This window comes from Diceros bicornis, chromosome 2 (genome assembly GCF_020826845.1).
Source record: "Diceros bicornis minor isolate mBicDic1 chromosome 2, mDicBic1.mat.cur, whole genome shotgun sequence".
In the NCBI taxonomy this organism is placed as follows: domain Eukaryota; kingdom Metazoa; phylum Chordata; class Mammalia; order Perissodactyla; family Rhinocerotidae; genus Diceros; species Diceros bicornis.
In genome coordinates, this window is record NC_080741.1 from 50,671,912 (window position 1) to 50,695,110 (window position 23,199).

Consider the following 23,199-nt stretch of genomic DNA (forward strand, 5'->3'; position numbering starts at 1 on the left):
GTATTTTTTTAGGACTTAATAGTTGTTGCATTTGCCACATTGCTTTATCTCTGTATATACACCCACAGATTTTTTTCTCCTGAACCATTTCAAAGGGAGTTGCAGAGATTTTTGGTACTTCATCCCTAAATACTTCAAAATTGAGGACAGTCTTTTTTAGAGCCACACCACCATCATCTCACCTAAGAAAATTAATAAATCTAATCTCCACCCACATGCAAAATTCCATTACGCCTTTGGGATCTGGGCTTGTGTGTTTTTTGTTTTCTTTTAAAGTAATCTAGGATCAGTTAAGATGCACACACTGCATCTAGTTGCTATCTCTAAATCTAGAACAGTCCCCTTGTGTTTAGGGGTGTCAGCATATGGACAGACCAGGCCAGTTGTCTTGTAGAAAATCCCATATTCTAGATTTGTCTGATTGTGTCTTCATGGCCCCTGTATTTCCTGTAAACTGGAAGTTGGATCTAGAGCAGCTCTGCCCAACAGAAATATAATGTGAGCCACATATGTCATTTACTATTTTCTGGTAGCCATAGTAAAAATGATTAAAATAAGCAGGTTGAATTAATTTCAATAATATATTTTATTTGATATATTTTTTTATTACTCATAATTTATTTACTTAATATATTTTATTTAATAATATACCTTATAGCCAAAATATTATCATTTTAATATGTAATCAATATTTTAAAAGTATTAATGAGATAGTTTACATTCCTTTTTTATACTAAGTTTAACTATGGGGATTGCTAAAGTCTAACTCTGCTCTTCTTTTCTTTCAGGCTCTTGGTGCTCTGGGATGGAGCAGGTGTGCAGAGAGTGACGACGCAGCTCTGGGACCACATCACTTGCTTGCTTTCTTACTGAGACTATTGGCTTGAGCAGACTTGGGCCCGGGATGAGAATGTCTGTGAGCTTCTCGCTGCTGCTCCCTCTCTGGGGGAGGACCTTTCTCCTTCTGCTCTGTGTGGCTGTGACTCAGTCCCGTTGGCCCAGTGAACCTTCGGAGACCCTCAGGGACTGGGAGAACCAGCTTGAGGCGTCCATGCACTCGGTGCTTTCAGACCTCCAAGAGGCTGTTCCTACTGTGGTTGGCATTCCTGATGGCACAGCTATCGTCGGGCGCTCATTTCGAGTGACCATTCCAACAGATTTAATTGCCTCCACTGGAGAAGTCATCAAGGTGAGACTGAATGTAAAGCATCAATGAGGAAGAATTTGTTTAGTTTTTAGTTTTTCAATTCTGCCCTCCAGCAGTTATGAGCTTATTTCTTTCAGTACCTGCTAAATATCCCTTAAGAGTGGGATAGCCACTGATGTTCAAAGAATAACATCCTAAACCTTTATTCTTGTTCCCATTTTGAGGGTGTCAACATTAAAAAGCCTTTACGTCTGTACTCTGGAAGATCTCTTGGTCATCGAGTAGGAATTTGATGGAAGGGCCTTTGTGTAAAGGAAGAGGTCTCCTTTCATTAACCGTGGGATTAAACCCAAGAAATACAGAACTTTTAAATGCTTTGAACCTATTTTTTAAAAATAAGGTAAAAATAAATATAGGAGTTGAGCTCTATTTGGTGTTCTGTGTTTACTAATGTATTTGGTCACTTAAGAACCAAAATTAGTACCCAAACTTCAGCCTTGCCCCATTTTGTTTTGGAGAAGCAATCCAGAGAACAAGAGGACGTGAGACCCGTGTAACAGCAGAGTGTTTTGGCAGGCCCAGGATAGCAATCAGGTGAAACAGGAAACTTGTGTGTGAAGAAACACCATAACTTTGTCTGGGGTTGTGGAACCTTGAAATTTCCCCTAGATCCTGAGTGAGTTTGCATGGTGGCCATGTGGGTAGTTCAAACTATGAACATCTCTTATAGAGCAGAGGTCAGCACACTTTTTCTTAAAGGGCCAGATAGTAAATATTTTAGGTTTTACAGGCCATATGGTTTCTGTTGCAACTCCATCTCTGCCAGTGTAGTGTGAAAGTAGCCATAGACAAGATGTAAATGAAAGGGCATGGCTGTATTCCAATAAAACATTACTTATGAACGCTGAAACTAGAATTTGAATTTCATATAGTTTTCACATGTTGAGAAATATTCTTTTGATTTTGTTTTTGTCTCAATCATTTGAATATGCAAAAACCATTTTTAGCTCATGTACCATGTAAAACAGGTGGCAGGCCAGATTTGGCTCACAACCATAGTTTGCTGACCCCTGCCCTACAGCATTCTTTCCTTAGAGGTGTGGTTTGAAAATGAATTAAAAATACTCCAAGCTCTATACTTTGTTTTCTTTTTTTTAAGATTTTATTTATTTATTTATTTTCCCCCAAAGCCCCAGTAGATAGTTGTATGTCATAGCTGCACATCCTTCTAGTTGCTGTATGTGGGACACGGTCTCACCATGGCTGGAGAAGTGGGTGTGTCGGGTGCGTGCCCGGGATCCGAACCTGGGTCGCCAGCAGCGGAGCGCACGCACCCAACCGCTAAGCCACGGGGCCAGCCCTATTTTTTTAGTGTTTTTTTTTTTTTTTTTTTTTTTTTTTGGTGAGGAAGACCAGCCCTGAGCTAACATCCGATGCCAGTCCTCCTCTATTTTGCTGAGGAAAACTGGCCCTGGGCTAACATCCGTGCCCATCTTCCGCTACTTTATTTGGGACGCTGCCACAGCATGGCTTAACAAGCGGTGTGTCGGTGTGTGCCCGGGATCCGAACCGGTGAACCCCGGGCCGCTGCAGCGAAGCGCGCCTACTTAACCACTTGCGCCACCAGGCCGGCCCACTGTACTTTGTTATGGTAGTTTTTATATTTGTTTGCGTGTACACTCCTACATATACATAGTGTTGTTGCTGTCTGTTGGTGTGTTTAAACCATCAAAACTTAGTGGTGTAAAATAACCAATTTGTTTTGCTCATGGTTTTGTGGCCAGGAATTCGGGGATTCAGAGTTCATCTGGGAACCTCATCTCTGCTTCACGTGGCACTAGCTAGAGTGGCTAATCTGGGTTTGAAGGATCCACTGCCAAGATGGTTCATAGATGGCTGGCAAGTTGGTGCTGCGTGTTGACAGGGAGCTTAGCTGGGGTTGTTGGTCAGGGTCTTTGGTTCGTCTCCACGTAGACCTTTCCATGGGCTGCTTGGATTTACTCACAGCACGAAAGCTAGGATGCAAGATTGGGTATTCCAAGAAATAGGAAGTGGAAGCTGCCAGTCTCTTAAGGCCTGGGCTTGGAAACTTGCACAGCGACACTTCCATTGTACTCCGTTGGTTGAAGCACATACAGGCTCTGGTGAGTCTTTACCAGCTTGCCCCTCTCTGACGCACAAGCCCCAGGCATCTAGCTTAGAAATAGTCACAAATTCTATGCTACTTTTCCCATTGAGAGGTGGGTCTATGCCCCTTTCCCTTGAGTCTGGGTGGACCCACTCCTTGCCTGCACCCTCCTTGTGCTCTCTTCATTTTCCCTGTTGGCCCCCTTCTCCTTAGGTTATGACGTGTTCTCAGGATGGCCTTATGATCTCAGAGGTGGTCATACTTCTGAAGGTCCTGGCTCACTTGCACAGAGCTCTATCTACTTTGTAGAGGGTTTGCAAAGGATTTCCATGTAATCTTCATAATACCCCAGCTAGCCAGGTGTTAGTCTGACTACTAGATGAAGAATGGCAGTTTTGGAGGTGCGTTTCTTGCCCAGCTTCATCTTCTGAATATCCAAACCCTGCAGTGGTTGCCTTTGTTCCAGTTGAAATGTTTTACATGGATTAGTCTTGACCAGAGGTGCCTTGCATCACTACAGTGAGCTGGATATTTGCTATATCTGGCAGAGAGACATTTAGCAGCCTTATTCACCAGGGGAGTAAAGAGATTTTACTGGGAAAACAGGATTTTTTCTGAGCGTATTTATCTGTAGAAAGCAGACCATTTAGTAGCTGATCAGCCTGTAGAAAAACAGATGAAGATATATATCTTTTCATCCCAAACAATCTTATTATTTATTTATTTATTTATTTATTTTTTCCCCCAAAGCCCCAGTAGATAGTTGTACATCATAGTTGCACAACCTTCTATTTGCCGTATGTGGGACACGGCCTCAGCATGGCCGGAGAAGCGGTGTGTCGGTGCGCGCCCGGGATCTGAACCTGGGCCACCAGCAGCGGAGTGCGCGCACCCAACCGCTAAGCCACGGGGCCGGCCCACCAAACAGTCTTACCATCAGAGTTGTGTGGAGTGGGAAATCACATCAGAAAGCCTGACTTCATTCCTGGAGCTTTGATTTCCCTATGTGTAAAACAGGATTGAGAAGTCTTTGTATTAAAGGAGTTGTTTTCTTCTCTTATTATAATGATGTATAAATGTACACTGTAGAATAGAGAGAAAGAAAATCTCTTGTGGTTCCTGCCAGTTAGCAAACTCCTCCATTATTTTCTGTGTTCATCAAGAGATGTCCATGTCACATACACACAGACATCTTAGACAGACTTGGGATCACACTGGATGTATTTTTTTAACCTTTTTTCATTCACCGTAGCTTTCATTTTCCCCTTGGTCATTAAGTATTCTTTGGGAATGTAACTTTTTTTTGCTGAGGATGATTCACCCTGAGCTAACTAACATCTGTTGCCAGTCTTCCTCTTTTTGCTGAGGAAGATTTGCCTTCAGCTAATACCTGTTGCCAGTCTCCCCCTTTTTGTTGAGGAACATTTGCCTTGAGCTAATATCTGTTGCCAGTCTTCCTCTATTTTGTATGTGAGCCACCATCATAGCATGGCCACTGACAGATGAGTGGTCTAGGTCCGCGCCCGGGAACTGAACCCTAACCAAAGTGGAGCACGCCAAACTTAACCACTAGGCTACCGGGGCTGGCCCAGGGAATGTAACTTTTAATGGCTGCCCCATGTTTTTGTGTATATGAGGAACATTTCAGATCTTGGTCCCCAGGAGCCTTGTTGGGATGACCTCCAAATCATATCCATCACTATTACTGTCATCCAAGCTACCATTCTCTCACCCCTTCCCAGGCTCCCCGCCTCTGTTCTCGACCCTTCATTCTCTTTTCCATGCTAAGGCAAGAGACATTTTTATCTTTGTAAAGCTTAAATCTGCTTCCCCCTGAGCCCCCATTACTGAGCTGCACTTAGAATCAAGCCCCATGTGATCTGGCCTCTGGCCTCCTCTCTCTTGCCTTTCCCTTCACATACTGTGTCCCAGCACACTGGCATCCTTCTGCCCCACAGACGTACCAAGCTCAGGGCTCACTCCAGGCCTCTGGCTTTCTCTTTCTTCTGTTGGTGTGGGTACAGCCACCTCTTTCTTTCAGTAACTTGAACATTGTCTGGGGAATTGGAGCCCTTTCTGTCCACCCAGATGAAAGCAGCTTTGCTACAAAACCCTATGTTATCTTCTTAGCAAATTTCTGTACTTGAAATTCTTGGTTTTTGTTATTCTGCATGTTTGACTCCTATCACATAGTAGACCCTCAAATGTTTATGGGCTGGCAGAGGGATTGAGGACCCCTCAGTGCCTACAAACCTGCTTTGGATTGTCATAGCCTACCTGGCTGTGTGCAGGGAGAAATCCCAGCCCATCTCAGGGGCAGCAAGAGACTAAGCTTGCCCAGGCTTCATGTGGGGTTCCCCGTGAGAGTTGGTCTTCCTGCCAATTTGGACATGGCCAAGTTGCCTAGTGAGGACTCAGGCAGAGCATGGTCTGTCCTGAGATATGATGAGATTAGACGGTGTGGTTGTCATACTTGCCGACTGGTCAGGTGATGTGCATGGTGGTTGGTGATGGAATAATTTAGTGTTTGTCGCAGACTGAGTAACAGTCTGTTGAAGGGATAGAAGGTTAGGTCTCATGCTCCGTGAGCTGAACCAGCTGCCTGCCAAGCCTTGTTTGACCTGTGTGGTTGTGACAACTCTGTTGTGGAATCACAGTGGCAGAGAGTGTGCTGCTCGGCGTTAGTCAGGTGTGCCCATCAGGTAACATTGGCTCCTAAAACAAGGGCTTCCTTATACTTTGTACACCTATACTGCAAGGAAGCAGGTCAGGAGAAAGAAGAGGGGACCTGCCTGCCTGGAGGATGTAGTCCTAGATCCTCTGCTCTGTCCCACACCTGACGCCCATTCATGTCCAGACAGCCCTCGTCCAGTCTCAGCCTGGCTGGCACCTATTACTTCCCCTGCTGTTCTCTAGCTCTGCCTCAAGAATCGATGTCATATTATTGACCCCAGCTTAACTCCCAAATGGACTCCATTGATCTGATGATGCAAGAAGGGACTGCAGGCTGTCTCCAGGCCCTTGTGGCCAGCATGACCTTCCTGAAACACTTGTGCTGAGGGGTTCTCTTCTCTCCTGTGACCTCAGCACACCCTAAAGCAGATGGTCCTGGCATGTGCTCCCTTGGACCAGACCGGATGCCTGTATGTAAAGCTCATCCCAGATCTTGACTGTTCTTTGCTCTCACAGCTGCCTTTCAATCCGGGAGCATTCTCCCTCCTCATCAGGGTCTGTGGGGATAGATGGGTCACACAGAAGCCAGCTTGGCCTTTGCTGGGTGGATCCTAGGCTGTCCTGAGTTGGCCATAGTATAAGTTACCCATCCTGACTCTTTCCTCCTTGGGGATTGGCGCTGGCTTCCTGCAGATGCCTCTCCTCTGACTTGAGTGTGTGTGGGACTGGCTGAGGAAGGTGATTATATGCCTGGAGATGTTCTAACTCCTCCTCTCTGGGGTAATCAGGAGAGACATTTTTGCATCTTGTGAAATGACTGGGCTGCCCCTCTAGAACCCCCTCAGATGCTTCATTTTGGTAGAGCCCACAAGGATGGCTTTTCATCCCTGCTTCGCCTTAACCTCCTTGCCTGGAGACAATGTGGACTTTCCCTCGGCCCAAGATGTCGGCAGACTGGGAGCAGCCCTTCCTGGGACTGTGCTCTTAGTTGCTGGCATGGGCCCCCAATTGTTCCCCTGAGAACAATGGGCACTCTTTTTGGCCAGGAAGGGGAGCTCATGAAAGGAGCATTTCTTTGGATGCTTGAGAGCTTTGTGGCAACCCCGCCTGCGTGAGATGAACTGCAGTTTCTTTCTGCCTTGAGTGGGTGTTTCCTGACTCTGAATGGACCCCTTGTGAACACAGCACACCGGGAAATGCGGGTTGGCGAAGGAAGGCATCCTTGGGGGTGGGTTGTCAGAATGGCATTTGCCCAGATGCATCAACTCAAATATTGAAAATACAGGCTTCTATGTTGGGAAAAAAAAAAAAATTACAAGGACTGTAAGACAAAGTAAAAATAGATGATGTTAGGGCTTGAGATTGAGGGACTGATTCTGAGAATTTTATTAATGGCTGTAACTATGCTAAGCTGTCCCTTAGTTTTAAGGGAAAAAAGGTTAATTTTTGTTTTTAGATAAGAACAGTTAACGTCGGGTAAACTACTTCATAACTCAGACCAGAGGTACTGATTGGGCTGCGCAAGTTATATTCAGAATGTGATCCTGTGGCCTTGGCCTTTGTGGCAAGAGCCTTGTGCTGGTTTGAGATTTGCATGTCTAGCAGCAGAACCAATGATTGTCTCTCATGGGTGTGGCTCTGCTTTACTCAGCAAAGCAAAGGCCCCCACACCCACTTTCACTATGGTTCCTCACCACATGTGGGGTCAAAGTCTTGGCCCTTTGACCTCAAGCCAGAGGCTCTTCCTGTTGACCTGTGCCATCTCCCTACAGCCCAGCCATGTGACTGCCCATGTATGTCATTGCAGAAGCTGAGGTTGGCCACAGAGCAGATTTGTCTCGTTGTCATAGTCCGTGGCACAGACATAGGCTTACCCAGAATGTGAATCAGCACCATGGGGGCTTCTGAAACTTGTTTGGAGCCTCAGACTCCATCAGAGGACTATTTCCTGCCTTCCTGAGCAGAGGAGCCCACCCAGTCAGCCTGCCCTGAAGAGGCCTTGACCGCCTCATGTGCGAGTGCCTCCAGGGTATTCCCTATGGTACCTAGCTGTAGACAGCTGCAGGTTGGCCCAGCTCTGCAGCTTGACTGAGGGGTGAGGGGGCTGAAGGGTCAGGAGCCAGTGACCAGGTCTGAGGGAGCTGGAGACTTTGCCAGGGCAGGCTGCTAGAAGTCCAGGCAGTGGGGTGTCACAATGCAGCAGTCTGTACCACTTTGAAATGGGCCACTGAGAACACCCTGTGGCACATCTGTGGGGAATTCAGGGAAGGGCTCAGCCCGAACCCCTGGGGCTGTCCTGTCTAGAGGTGTTGGTTGGAAGGTGCTACCACTGAGGCCCAAAGAAGCCTCCAAAAGGTTTACAGCATGAGGGAATTCTCACCAAATGCAATTTCTTGATTGTACCTTATTCTAAAGATCCCTCTTTGCTGGCCATCATTAGCTCACCCATCTTTGTGGAGTCTTTGCTTGCCATTTCTAAGTCCCACAACTCCTGCATGGGTAAGATATCACCTTGTGGGTTCTGAATGATAAAGCTTCGATTTTCTTGGTTTCAGAAGCCAACAGTCATATAATTAATTAGGCCCTAACGAGAGTCTAATTCTTCAGTTTTGTCTTTCAGCTGTGCCTAGCTGGCTGGCTCATACTGGATGGAAAGCTGCTTTTTTATGAAGGACTAAGTAATGGAAGCTCCTCTGCCCATTTGCTCTTTCTCTAGGTGTGGAAGGATACTAGTTTGGGGTGAGAGACTTTGCTTGTATTGCATCATGTTTTAACACAGGTGCTGTATCTTTATCAGGCTGGGTGTTTGACAGTGTACTGTGCGAGAGGGGGTACCAGCAAAGCAATTGGAGAGAATATCTCAGAACTGAACAGGGAGTCATTTACTAGTCATCAGCTGGTATAGATTGAGGAGTGACCAAAACCTTCACATTTGGCAATTCCCCAGTCATTGGTCATGGTGATTCATTGTGGGCATCGCTCGGCAGGTAGTCTTTAACTCTTTATGGGTCTGCCCAGGTTTTTGTGCTTTTGATTCTTAATATTTTTGGATGTATTTTTTGTCATTAGTGCCGTCAGGTGGATTCCAACTCCTGAGTGACCATGTGTACGGCAGAGCTGAACCCTGTCTGGTCTTTTTGCGCCATCCTTTCGCCTTCCGGTGCTGTATCAGACAATTGTGCTATTCGTAGGGTTTCCATGGCCAATTTTTTTGGCAGTAGGTGGCCGGGTCCTTCTTCCTAATCTGTCTTAGTCTGAAATCTGTCTACCAAGGGTGACCCTACTGGTATCTGAAATACCGATTGCATAGCTTTCAGCATCACAGCAACATGCAGCCACCACAGTATGACAGCCAACGGATGGGTAGTGTGGTTCCTTGACTGGGAAAGGAATCTGGGCTGCCGTGGTGAGAGCGCCAAATCTTAACCAATAGACCATCAGGGCTGGCGGGATGTACTTTATGGATCAGAATTTTTTTTTTTTTTTTCTGGTGAGGGAGACTGGCTCTGAGCTAACATCCATTGCCAATCTTTCTTTTTTTTTTTTTTTTGAGGAAGATTGGCCTTGTGCTAACATCTGTTGCCAATCTCCCTCTTTTTTTTCTCTCCCCAAAGCCCCAGTATGTAGTTGTGTATCATGCTTGTAGAGTTGTAGCTCTTCTGGGGATGCTGCCTTAGCATGGCTTGATGAGCGGTAAGTTGGTCCGCACCCAGGATCCAAACCAGTGAACCCCCGGCTGCCAAAGTGGCACTCGCGCACTTAACCACTGTGCCACCGGGCCAGCCCCCAGAATTTCTAAAACTGGGTGTGTGGCTATTCAAAATCTTGTTTTCCTCAGTGCTAGGCTTGCCTTCCATCTCAGAAGCACGTCCTCTCTGAGGGTTGCTGAAACTGGAAAGATTTTTGGCTCTTTCTGGGTGGCCTGTGTGCTAGAGCCTATGATCTTCTCAAGTGAGGCTTCCTCCTGCAGTTTCTGCCTCCTGCAGGTGTTCTCACTGCCTGAAGGCTCCTTCCCTAGATGACTGCTTTATAAGGTCAGCACGCCATATCTCCCACAACTCCAAGGTAGTGTTGGTGTTTGGTGATGGAGGGCCGAGTGACCTGAAACCCTGGGGGAGTTCCATGGCCGGGACCAGCCTGTCACCCCCAACACTTGTGCTGGTGCTAATGAGCACTTCACACAGAACTCTGATTCCTGCCTCTTGCCTGTCATTCCTAGCCTGGCAGCCCTTAGGGGGTTAGTTGTGGGTGGTTATAGCTAGGACAGAAATTTTTATATGAGTATACTATCCATGGATAGTCAATCTCGTGTGCACATATGCAGGACTGAGCACACCTGTTTTAGACTGAAGAGGAGGTGAATGCTGGTCTTTGGGCTATTACCTGCAGCAAGTCCTCCCCTCCCGCCTCCCTTGCCCCTCAGGGTTCTCATTCACTCCTGGCAGACAGATCTTAATAGGCAAGCAAGTCCCTGAGGGTCCCCAGCCTCGGCCTTGTTCCCCTGTAGGATCCCGGCTTCCGCTTGCCTGCAGCCTCCCCACTTTCCTTTGATGCTTTGGAATGTGAACAGGGAGACAAGGCCTTAGTGTGTGGTGGGTCCAAGGCCAGTTGGGGAGTGCCCTGGACCTGTTCATGCAGCAGCCTCACAATGTGTACTGGGTCCTCTCTCAGCCCATAGGAGTGGGTAGGGAGCCAGCATTGACAGAGAGTCTGGCATGTGCCTGGCCCTGTGATCGTCCAAGGATAGCATTGTTTTCCCCTTTTTACAGGTGAGAAAATGGGCTGAGGTTGGGTTAAGCCTCAGACTGCCTGGAGCTGGGATCCAGCCAAGGGCTTCTAGAGGTGGGGCTTCCCCTCGGGTAGGCTATTATTAATAGGGATGAGTCCTGGCTTGTCGTGGGGGCTGTGTCTCTCAGAAGGAGGGCCCACTTCACCCTTAGGCCCTGAGTGGAAAAGAAGTGGTACAGAGCCTGGAAGTTTTGAAAGCTGGGAAGGATGTTTGGAGTTCCCACACGCTGAAGGGCTCCTGCTTTGTCAGGGTAAAGCAGGTGTTGGATCCCAGAACATTCCCTCAAGTGAGTGCTCTCTGGAGGGAGGGGCCACAAGTGGAATCTTTCAGGGATTGTGGATGCTGCCAGCCCTTCAGGCATGTTCAGACTTCCCAGTTAAGGGGCTTTCTTCAAATGGCCTTGAAAATGCAGAGATGCCAGCTTGCCTCTGACTTGCCTGGAACTCAGATTTGTTTTGCTTCCTATGGTCCTTCTATTAAAACGAATCATTGCCATTCAAAGTGCTGCCTGGGCCTGACATGCCCAGCACCAAGAGGCTCGGAGATGCATGGGTTTTAGAACATTCAGATTAGTACCTTTCCTTCCTGTCTGAGAAGTACCCAAGACACTGGGGACTGTCTGCTTCAGGGCTATAGGCCCAGGTTGGACACCTGTCCTGCAACCAGGGCCTGGCTGGGACTCCAGGACCCTGAGGAGCCAGAATCTGAGGAGGAGAAGGCAGGTGTGCAGGTTGGAGAGGCTTAGCTCTATTTTTCTGACATGGCTTTTCCCACATGTCTGTAGAGCTGTGGGTAGACAATAGTGAAAGAATTTGTTTCAGTAATCAAAATAAAGTTACCAATTCTGCTCTTCCATCTCCCAATTTGAAATTGAGCATTATAACTTGCTTTAGTGAAACCTGGGGTTTTCTTTAATGTTTGTTATTTAAGTTACATGTTACTAACATGTTGTTATTTTACTTGGCATAGTTTAAATAAGTGTATGTCTTCCAAAGCTGGCTGTTTGGTGGAGCCTAGGCCAAAGAGTGGCCTGGGTTTATTCCTTAGGAAATGTCTGACAGCAGAACTGTGGCTGTTGGGGTCAGCAGAATAGAAGGTGAGCCAGGCTGGGAAGCTTGAGGAGGTGGAGCTCTTCTCTATTTTCTGTGTTATAAAGTGCCCTTGTGTAGCTAGAGACAGGCTTGGAAAAGCACTGGGGCTGCTTACTCATCTGTGCTGATGGAACACACAGGGCTGGGCACAGGCATAGCTGCCTGGCCACTCAGGAATGTCGCATGAGCTTGGCCAGCTAGTTGGCACCCACCTCTGGAGCCTCTACTGGTCTCTCTAGGCCCTGATCAGTCTCCTCTACAGGTAGCTTCCCCTTTGCTGACTTTACCCAGAGCTCCATTACAGGCCCTCCCTTTATCCTCTCTCTGCCCTCCCTCTACTAGATGTGCTCTCATCCTAGTGGTGGCCACTGAGATGGAGTGGGGTTAAGAAACAGCCTTGAGTGGCCAGAGACCTGGGTCCACACCCTGGCTCACCTACTCTACACCTCTCAGGACCCCAATTCCTATCCCACACCTGTAAAACATCTCATGATTCCCTGACTATTCCATTTGGGCCTTACATCTTTACTTCATGTTTTTTGTAAAACAAGAGCATTCAACCTTTGCTTTATATGTGGATGTGTCATTTTTCATATTTAATATAATTGAACTGAACAAATTTAAAACATAAGTTTTTCAGCCAAGATGTTTGAAATAAGTATTATTTTTGTAGCTAAAAAAGATTTTAAAGGAAGAATATATTTAGTGTTTCTCGTGGATTTGAAGACACCATGTTTATAGATATTTTGCCATTTCTAATGTTGCCTGTGTTTGCAGTGGGTGGTGAATGACGGGCTGGGGGATTCTTAGTGGTGCATTAAATGGATGATGGTGTACCTTAGAGTTGATGGAATGTCGTGTCACAAAAAAAATACCGTTCTCAGACCCTCAGTGAACTCAGTGGCTTATAGAGCATCAGTAAAGAACAAGCCCAATAGTAGTAATTCCTAATAATGTCAGATGTGTTCTCATGGGTTTTTACTGGAGGTAGGAAGCCTGTTTATAGGAAGGTAAGTATCTAGTCTCTGATAAGGTTAATGGAATGGCATATTGCCTGGATACCTGCGTCCTGGCTCGGAAGATCAGGTACAAGCTTGGGGTCTCTTCCCCAACACTCAGGTATCTGGCTTTTGGCAGGAAGAAGCCCAAGGAACTAGAGCCACTGGGGAGCCCAGCAGGCATGGCTCTGGCCTTTCAGCTACAGGGAGGGAAGTATTTTAGTGTCCCTCTGCTCACAAGCAATGGCCATTAAGGGCAATCCCTGGACTGAGGCTGGCAGTAAAGTCATGCCATCTATTGGCCAGTGTGTCTCTGGACTTGATGGGACAGGACCGTGGAACTTAGAGTGCCTTCCGGCAGACCAGAGAGTTGGTGCCACCTTCCTTGCACTGGGGCAGGCGTAGGTGTTTCCCCAATGTGAGAGAGGTCATAGATGGGGCCTGGGCAAGAGGCAGATCTTGTTTCCCCCTTGTCAGATGATGGTGGAAGTTTTTCTGGTGGCATTCCCTTGGATGCTTGGAGTATTACCAGTTATGTCCCTTTGGAAAAGGACTTCCACCCTGAAATAAGTCTGGGAGGTGCTGTTGGGTGGAATAAGGGGATGAGCTCCTCGGGCCTGCTTCTCTGCTTGGGCTCTCCAAGGGCAGAGGTGGGCTCTGTACATTTCCAAATCTTAGTTGACTATAGAACTCTCTTTTTGAGAGACCAGAGCTCCTTGGAATGCCTTTGATAAACGCTGTTCTAGAATAGTTGTTTCCAGTCCCCCATAATTTTTCTTGAGGTTTGAAAAGCAGGGTTAATTAAGGCATTAGATACAACTAACTGTATTTGCTACCCGGATGTGCCCCACTGTCCTTGAATGTAACATGGTGTTTGTAAAGTCAGTCATTCGCGGACATTGAGTTGTCCCTTGCACCCAGACCTGTGTGCATTTCCACTTCTGGGCAGGAGAGGCACTCGAAGCCAGGCATGTGACTTGAGCGAAATTCTGAATTATACTTGAAGCCTATCACACAGTTCAGGCTAGGCCAGTGGTTAACTCTTGTGATCATTTTCAGGTTATGCAGTGACAGTAGCACTTAACTCATGCTGGTGTCTCTTCTAGGTGTCAGCGGCGGGGAAGGAGGCCTTGCCATCCTGGCTGCACTGGGACCCGGAGAGCCACACCCTGGAGGGTCTCCCCCTTGACATCGATAAGGGTGTGCATTACATTACAGTGAGCACTGAACTGCTGGGGGCCAACGGGAGCCACATCCCCCAGACCTCCAGCGTGTTTTCTATCGAGGTCTACCCTGAAGACCACAGCGAGCCACAGTCCTTGCGGGCAGCATCACCAGACCCTGGTGAGGTGGTGTCATCTGCCTGTGCTACTGATGAGCCTGTGACTGTCCTGACGGTAATTCTGGATGCTGACCTCACCAAGATGACCCCAAAGCAAAGGATCGACCTCCTGTACAGGATGCAGAGCTTCTCAGAAGTGGAGCCTCACAACATGAAGTTGGTGCCAGTGGTAAATAACAGACTGTTTGACATGTCGGCCTTCATGGCTGGGCCGGGAAATGCAAAAAAAGTGGTAGAGAATGGGGCCTTGCTCTCTTGGAAGCTGGGCTGCTCCCTGAACCAGAACACTGTGCCTGACATTCATGGTGTGGAGGCCCCTGCTAGGGAGGGTGCTATGTCTGCTCAGCTTGGTTACCCCGTGGTGGGTTGGCACATCGCCAACAAGAAGCCACGTCTCCCCAAACGCATCCGGAGGCAGATCTATGCCACACCCACACCTGTCACTGCCATTGGGCCCCCAACCACAGCCATCCAGGAGCCACCATCCAGGATTGTGCCCACGCCCACATCTCCAGCCATTGCCCCTCCAACAGAGACCATGGCTCCTCCAGTCAGGGATCCTGTTCCTGGGAAGCCCACAGTCACCATTCGGACTCGAGGTGCCATCATTCAGACTCCAACCCTAGGCCCCATCCAGCCCACACGAGTGTCAGAAGCTGGCACCATGGTTTCTGGCCAGCTCCGCCCAACAATGACCATTCCTGGCTATGTGGAGCCCACAGCGGTTGCTGCACCTCCCACGACTACCACGAAGAAGCCACGAGTATCCACGCCAAAACCAGCCACACCTTCTACTGACTCCTCAACCACCACAACTCGAAGACCGACCAAGAAGCCACGGACACCCCGACCGGTGCCCAGGCTCACCACCAAAGCTCCCATCACCAGATTGGAAACTGCCTCCCCACCTACTCGCGTCCGCACCACCACCAGTGGGGTGTCCCGTGGAGGAGAACCCAACCAGCGCCCAGAGCTCAAAAACCATATCGACAGAGTGGATGTCTGGGTTGGCACCTACTTTGAGGTGAAGATCCCATCAGACACCTTCTACGACAATGAAGACACCACCACTGATAAGCTGAAGCTGACCCTGAAGCTTCGGGAGCAGCAGCTGGTAGGTGAGAAGTCTTGGGTACAGTTCAACAGCAACAGCCAGCTCATGTATGGCCTGCCTGACAGCAGCCATGTGGGCAAGCATGAGTATTTCATGCATGCCACAGACAAGGGGGGCCTATCAGCTGTGGATGCCTTCGAGATCCATGTCCACAGGCGCCCTCAAGGAGACAAGGCTCCCGCGCGGTTCAAGGCCAAGTTTGTGGGTGACCCAGCACCAGTGGTGAATGACATCCATAAGAAGATTGGCCTGGTGAAGAAGCTGGCCTTCGCCTTTGGGGACCGCAACTGCAGCACCATCACACTGCAGAATATCACCCGGGGCTCCATCGTGGTGGAATGGACCAACAACACACTGCCCCTGGAGCCCTGCCCCAAGGAGCAGATCACGGGGCTGAGCCGGAGGATTGCTGAGGATGATGGGAAACCTCGGGCCGCCTTCTCTAACGCCTTGGAGCCTGACTTCAAGGCCATGAGCATTGCTGTGACGGGCTCTGGCAGCTGCCGGCATCTACAGTTTATCCCTGTGGCACCACCCAAGAGGGTGCCCTCAGAGGTGCCACCTACGGAGGTGCCGGATAGGGACCCTGAGAAGAGCAGCGAGGATGATGTCTACCTGCACACGGTCATTCCGGCCGTGGTGGTCGCAGCCATTCTGCTCATCGCTGGCATCATTGCCATGATCTGCTATCGCAAGAAGCGGAAGGGCAAGCTCACCCTTGAGGACCAGGCCACCTTCATCAAGAAGGGAGTGCCTATCATCTTTGCAGATGAGCTGGACGACTCCAAGCCCCCACCCTCCTCCAGCATGCCACTCATCCTGCAGGAAGAAAAAGCCCCCCTACCCCCTCCTGAGTACCCCAACCAGAGCGTGCCCGAGACCACCCCTCTGAACCAGGACACTGTGGGAGAGTACACGCCCCTGCGGGATGAAGATCCCAATGCGCCTCCCTACCAGCCCCCTCCGCCCTTCACAGCCCCCATGGAGGGCAAGGGCTCCCGTCCGAAGAACATGACCCCATACCGGTCGCCCCCTCCCTACGTACCCCCTTAACCCACAAGCGCCTAGGTGGAGGCAGGGGTGGGGCAGGGCCCTGGAGACAACATGGTGTTGTCTGTGGAGACCGGTGGCCTGCAGACCATTGCCCACTGGGAGCCGACACCTGACCTAGCACACACTGACACACATGGAGCCTGGACAAACCTGCCCTTTCTGGTCCTCCTAAACCCCAAAGCAGCTAGAGAGACTTTGGGGACATTTTTACTTTTATTTTTTGCCTAACAGCTTTTTGTTTGTTCATAGAAAATTCTTCGCTGCGTTTTTGATGGCTGACTCTGAAAGCACCGTTTGGAGTAGAGGTAGATGGAGGGAGCGAGGAACCGTGAATGAACTCGCAGGCAGTGCTGGGTGGCCTCCCGGCTCTCTGCGTTTTGCCTTTAACACTAACTGTACTGTTTTTTCTATTCACGTGTGTCTAGCTGCAGGATGTAACATGGAAAACAGTAGCTAAAGATTAAATTCAAAGGACTTTCAGAAGTTAAGGTTAAGTTTTTACATTTAATTTGCTGTTTACCTAAACTTGTATGTATAATTTTGGGGTGGGTGTGGGAAATTGCTTTGCTAAAAATAAGCTCCCAGGGTGTTTCAAACTTAGAGAAGACCAAGGGACAGTATTTTTTATCAAAGGAATCCTATTTTTTCACACTATGTAAACTTGGTTGCTCTGATACCCCAGAGCCTGACTGGGGGCCTCCCGGCCCTGGCTCAAGGGCCAGGGCCCTGGTGCTGGGCTTGCTTTCCCACTGTTGCCAGGGGCTGGAAGCTGGAGGGGCGTTGGGCTGTGGACATCCACACCCCCACCTCATGCACGCTAGTGGCCCACCACCAAGGGGTCTTTATTTCTATGGAAAGGGGACTCCAAGAGGCAGTGGTGGCCGTGGCCCCCAACCTAGGTGCTCCAGGGTGGGCCAGCTGCTTGTGGGGGTGCCTGGGGAGGTCGAGGGATTCGACCACATCAACCTGTTTTCTTTTACCCTTCTTCTGTGTGTTTTTCCCCCTTCTAAAAGGAATATCATGGTTTTTGAAACACTCAGTGGGGGACATTTTGGTGAAAATGCAATATTTTTATGTCATGTGATACTCTTTCCTCACTTGACCTTGGCCGCTTTGTCCCAGCAGTCCACAGCCCCACCCTGACCCACCCCACCCCTCTTCTCTGGCGCTCCATTCCCAGGTCTTGGGCCTGAACGACTGGGAAAGGTCTGGTGGCTGGGGAGGAGTGCCAGTAATAGTTCATAGTAAAAATCTGTGGGCTCTCAAAGCTAATTTTTTACTAAAGTTTTTATACAGCCTCAAATTGTTTTATTAAAAAAAAATTAAAAATGGTGATGCTTACAGCAGTTTCTACAAGCTCTTAGTGTTGATTCCATGGAACTGACGGCTTTGCTCATTTTGATTTTTTCCCCCCTTCTTTTCCTAACGGTTTAAATTCTGGAATTACACTGGGGCTTCTTTTGCCTTTTTTAGCAGAACGTCCATCCGTCCATCTGCATCCCTGCCTCGTGACTCAGGGGCACCCACTCTGTTTTGATTCTCCTCCTTTGGAAAAAACCATTTTGAGCATGACTATTCTTGATGTCTGAGAGTTATTTTGGGTACCTTTTAGGGAGGAATGCCTTTTGCAATAATGTATCCCTTCCGTGATTGAGGGTGGGTGGGTGGACCCAGGCTCCCTTTGCACACCAAGCAGCTACTTCTAAGCCATATCGACCGTTTTTGCAGAGGATTCATGTGTGCTGCCTCAGGAGGGGAGGGCCAGTCGGTGGTGGTGGTGGGGGGCTCCCCTTGTGCCTTCTCCCACAGGGCACACCCCCTCTCCCCTGCCCAGCCCCCAGTGGGATACTCGAGTGAGCAGTGCTGGCCAGTACCAAGTGAGCTTTGCCGAGTAAGCAGTGCCCCTATGGGAGGATCCTGTAGATGAGGGCTCAGCGGACTTATGGTGACTGGGCCTAGCGCTTCCAAGCCATGATCCAAGCTGGAATTTCCCCAGTGCCCCGGAGTCAGGAGTCAGGAGCACAAGTGGGGTCTGACCTGTGAGATTATTTTTGATGACCTCGTCAAAAAATAAACAATTGCCAGTGTTCCAGGTGAGGGCTTTGAAAGGCCTTCCAAACAGCTCCATTGCCCCTAGCAACCCCACCATTGGTCATTGCCACTCAGAGACATGGCTGGCCCAGGATGGCCTGTTGCCATAGCAACTGGAGTGGATGGGGCAGTGAACAGAATAATAATAGCAACACTGCCCTTGGAGGCAGCCTCCTCCCCTGAGCACCAGGCAGGCGATGGCCAGTGGACTCGGTGAGACAGAGAGCCAATCTCACATTCAAGTGTTCACCAACCACTGACGTGTTTTTATTTCCTTCTATATGATTTTAAGATGTGTTTTCAGCATTCTGTATAGAAGCATATCAAACTAAATAAAAGCAGCGTCTTTATTACAATACCGTTGCCTCCAAGCATCTATTTCCCTGGCCCCTACATATTCTGGGACATAAGTGGTGGGGAGCTGGAGTCCATGTGACAGAGGGAAGAGGGGAGGGGACCCAGCCAGGCCCACTCAGTGGTGGCCTTTAAGGAGCTGACCTGATAGCTTCCACAACCTTACCATTTCTTTGTCCCCTGGGAAGGGTGGGTGTGTGCTCCAGAAGCTCTGCCAACACGTGAGCCTTCCTTAGTGCCTGAGTCAGCTGAGACAAGTCTCCTTGAGCCTCAGTCTCCTCATCTGTAGGGTGGGATGCGGGGGCAGAAAACCCAGTGAGACTGGGTGGGTTGGGAGGATGGTGGGAAAGGTCCTGCCATAGGTTGTCTGCCCCAGAGTGGGTTAGCCCCTGCAGCTCCTGGGCAAGGGTCTCTCAGGCTGAGCCCTTGCAAAAATGGGGACTTAGGGATTCCTCTGGCTCCAGCTCCTGCCCCCACTGCCTTGTGGGCTTGGAGCTTGCCAGTCTCCCAGGTAGTCTCAAGGCAGGCTTGGCCTTGGCCTTGGAGTGGAGAAAAGGGGAAAACAGCAGGCCGTTCTGCTCTCGTTGGGCCTATAGATTCTGGGAGCCTGCCCCTAAGTGCCCTGTCTGGGATGGACAGGCCAGCTGGGTAGGCTTATTATGACTTAGTGCCAGGAAGGGGCTGGGTTGTCCTGGAACACTGCCCAGGGTGTGGGTAGCAGGGGATGCAGCAGCTGTGTCTTCAGAGGTAGGATCCGGGGCCATTGGTCACAGAACAACTGGTACCTCTTCTGGGCTCACCCCCACCCCCACAGGGTCCACCTCCAGCCCCCAGGCTGCGTCGCTGCTCGCAACCTTCCCAGGACCCAGAGTAAAGACTGGTCCCATGTTGCAGATAGAGCTGAGTCCCAGAATGGGGAGTTGTTGAGGGTCAAATAACTACTTGTGGAATACCACACTGATAAGTGTCAAGAAAGGCTGTCCCCAGTATGTGTTTAGGGACACGTACCTCACCCCCTAAGGCCTAGCAGCAAGGGCCCAGGAAATGACTCTGCCCTTGCTCTGGGCCTCAGGAACTTCTGCTTAACCTGAATCCACTGGGTTATGAGTGGACTCACTGTCCTGGACTCAAGTAAAGGGATCCCTGTTTTCAGCAGAGAACAGTAAGGTCAGCAGGGCAGGAAGAGAAGCCACAGGACCTCAGGCCTCTGCCCTGCCCTACTTTTCTTTGGGAGTATCTACTGTTTGGCCTGGCATACCCCTGCTTCCCAACACTCCTGCCAGGTGTCTCTAACCTCGCCTTGGTGGGGTGGGGACTGTCTACTCAGGCCTTTTGAGCTGGAGAGGGGGTGGTGGAGGGAAGGGGCAGGAAGGAAGGGACACAGTAGAGGAAGGGAGAGGAGGCTGTCAGACTTACGGGAATCTGCCTCTGACCCAGGGCAAGTTCCTGGGATCTCTCTGGCCTGGCTTTCCTGTCTGTGAGGTGGGGACAGCACTGGGTCTCCAAGGGGTTCTGAGACACCCTGGGAACTGAGGGATGGAATTGGGATGAAAAGTCACTCCCAACGTGTCTGCCTGTAAAAGGGGCAGAGAATCCAAGCGAGGCTAGAAGAATCTGCATTGTCTCCTGGTATAAAGGCACTGCCTTGGGCCAAGATCTTTGAGCCAGGCCTGGGCCAGGGCTACTGGGGAATATTGGGGCATCTAGGACCTCCTTGCCAACCTAGACCTCTAGAATACCACCAGTTTGGTGGGGACTGGAGGTTCCACATGACTTGCCCTGTTGCAGCTCCCAGCTTGGCCTCTACTTGTTCCTAACAGGATGAAAAAGCTCCTAGGCAAGGCCCTTCCCTAGCTCCTCTAAAGCATCAGTCTTCTGAGAGTGAGCTTCATTCCTCTCTATATATTACTATATCTTAAAAATACCAATCAGCTAATGACTTAATCTTTTCCTGCTTTGCTTACCTCCTCAATCACCATCTTGAGGCAAGGTGACTGAGGCCCAGAGAGGGCAAGTGTCCAGGTCCTGTGGCTAGTGCAGGGCAGGTTCAATTCTAAGTGTGACCTAAACACTTGAGGTTTTTTTCTGATTGTAAAATTTTGTTCATATTGTAGAGCAGCAAAGAATTACTGGAAGTGCCCACTGGGGAATGCTGGGTACCCTTTCCCTTATGGGGACCCTAAAAGACCCAGAGAAGATAGGGCAAGAGATTCAAAGTCAGGGTTCCCATCTGCTGGGGGTGGGGTGCTCCTGCAGGAGGGGCCCGCCTGAGGGCAGCCTGGGTCAAGGGCAGCACAGAGACCTGGCCGCTGGGGCTCTCACTAGCTCCACTGCGCCCCCAGCTTTGGTGGCAGTGACCTTGGAGTCTCAGCTGGAGTGGAGCCAAGTTGGTCTGTTCATGTCCCTATGGAAGGCTCCGTGTGGCCAGGATGGTGCCCTGGGTGGGTTCAGGGTCGTGATGGGGGCACCTCTGAACCTTGGAGGTGCTCCAGGTGCCCCCCGGGTGAGTACAGCAGAGAGCAAATTGCCAGCAGCTCTGGGCCTAAGAGAGGGAGAGTACCCACAGGCTCCCAGGAGGTGGCGCCAGAGGCAGAAGGAAGCCTGCCAGCGCTGGGCAGGGCTGACGAGTCGGGCTGTGGGCGGGGTTAAGTAACGCAGCTGGCGTTGGGAGAGTCAGAGCTGGGAGGGGCCGGATGTGGGGGCGGCTAAGTCCTCGCGGGGAGGATCCGGCGGAACGCGGCTTAGAGCGGAGCTGAGGCGGCCACAGACTGGACTAAGACCTAGGGGAGGGCGGGTTACGACGTTGAGCAGGCGGCGGGGAACCGCTCCCAGCTAGGCTGCGGACTGGCGGTGCAGCTGGGCCGGTTTTTTCTCGTTTAGCCACTGCTGCACAGACCCTGAGGGTCTGTGGCAAGTGTAGCTGGCGTTCGGAATCTGCCTTTCGCTGGAGCCAGACTCCCTCGGAAAGGGAAGGCGGCAGGGAATAGGAGGGGCGAGTCTGGGACCCAGGCTTCCACTCCTGGGGCCCCGCCAGTAAATTGAGATGTATGTAGGCGGGAGCAATGAGGACCCTTCCTTTGCTCATTCCTTCGCTTTAGTTTTTGTATGCCTCCAGGCTTCGTGCATGGAGGCCAGCGCGGAGCCTGCACACAGTATGGCTCAGAGCTTGTTGGATGCTCCCCAGTCTCTCCTTCCTCCAGGCTTAGAGCTCCGGAGGGCAGGGCCTAAAGTACTGTGGGATCCGGGAGGGTCCTGGATGGAAGCCAGGCGTCTCCAGTTGTGTGGTTATGGGTCCCTCTAGTCTGTGTCCTTGGGGGAAGACTCTTGGCACTGGAAGCTGACGGGGATGGGGCAGCTGACTCACTTTCTCTGGGTCCACCCTGGAGTGGGGGCACACTGAAGCCCCAGGGAGTACTTTGCCCAAAGCTGTCTCCACAGCCCTGGGCACTGACTAGGACAGAAGGGAACATTCAGTTGGCAGCTGGCCAGGGCTCTCAGGGCCAGGGCTGAGGGTACTATTGCCTTCTGTCCTTGTGCTGTCCCAGCCACAGGCTGTAGAGGGCAAAGCTCAAGTTTGGGACTTGTCGAAATGGCGGTGAGCTCAGGTCAGGCCAGCTCCATTTCCAGGGATCACTCTCCACTTCCCTCAGCACCTCTGTTGCAAAAGGTCTTGGGAGAGAAAGGTGAAGAAAGGGACTGGCTCCAACCCATGATGGCAGAGGTGGGGAGGTCCTGCTGGGAGGTGGCATCAGCTTGTCTCTGGGTGTGCCTGGGGGAGAGGACCAGCTTTGTCCTTGGTGAACTCAGCCTCAGGGAACATGAGCCTGGTTGGGCTGCGCAAGGACCTGGGCTTGGGGGATGCTCAAGGGGATGGAGTCCTGCTCTTGTTTGAGGAGCATGTGGTATATATGGATATAGACGGAGCGCAGCTCTGCCTTCTTGTGTCCAGTACAATTATTAAGAGTGCAAATGAGAGGCTGAGGAAGCATCCAGTGTGACCCCAGTGGGTCTGACTCTGCAACCACTGTGCCCCTCAAGCCCTGCCCTGGGTCCTAGGCAGCACAACAGCTTACTCCTGAACCTCCAGCCTCCTCGGGCCCTGGGCCAGACAGGGCTAGGAGAGGGACATAGCCACCCGTGAGCCCCAAGAAGATCCCTAGAGCAGATTAGGGGATGGAGGGTGGGCTTGGTTGGAATCAGCAAAGATGGGAGGGCAGGCTCAGCTGAACACATGGTCTTTCTGTTCTTGATGGCAAATGGAGGATGTCCTTTGTCCAGCCTTACTTTGAATTCTGCAATCTGCACTTTCAACTCATTGTCAGAAAGACCACCTTCCTGGAAAGCTGATGCCCATGCCAGGCCTCCTAGCTGGAGGAGTTATTAATACATAACTAGCAGTGGTAACCCACTGATGTTGAT

The 23,199-nt window shown here is 50.3% G+C and overlaps 1 protein-coding gene across 8 annotated transcripts in view; it reads left to right on the top strand.

Annotated features, from left to right (window-relative positions):
• Positions 1-18,784, top strand: part of DAG1 (dystroglycan 1) — a 59,470-nt gene extending 40,686 nt beyond the window's left edge. For all 8 annotated transcript variants that reach the window (XM_058558454.1, XM_058558435.1, XM_058558387.1 and 5 more), the window contains 2 exons: positions 789-1,189; positions 13,933-18,784. In XM_058558454.1, the coding sequence (XP_058414437.1) occupies positions 905-1,189; positions 13,933-16,335 (2,688 nt within the window). In that variant the 5' untranslated portion in view covers positions 789-904 and the 3' untranslated portion in view covers positions 16,336-18,784. The remainder of the gene's footprint in view (positions 1-788; positions 1,190-13,932) is intronic.
• The last annotated feature ends 4,415 nt before the right edge of the window (positions 18,785-23,199 follow it).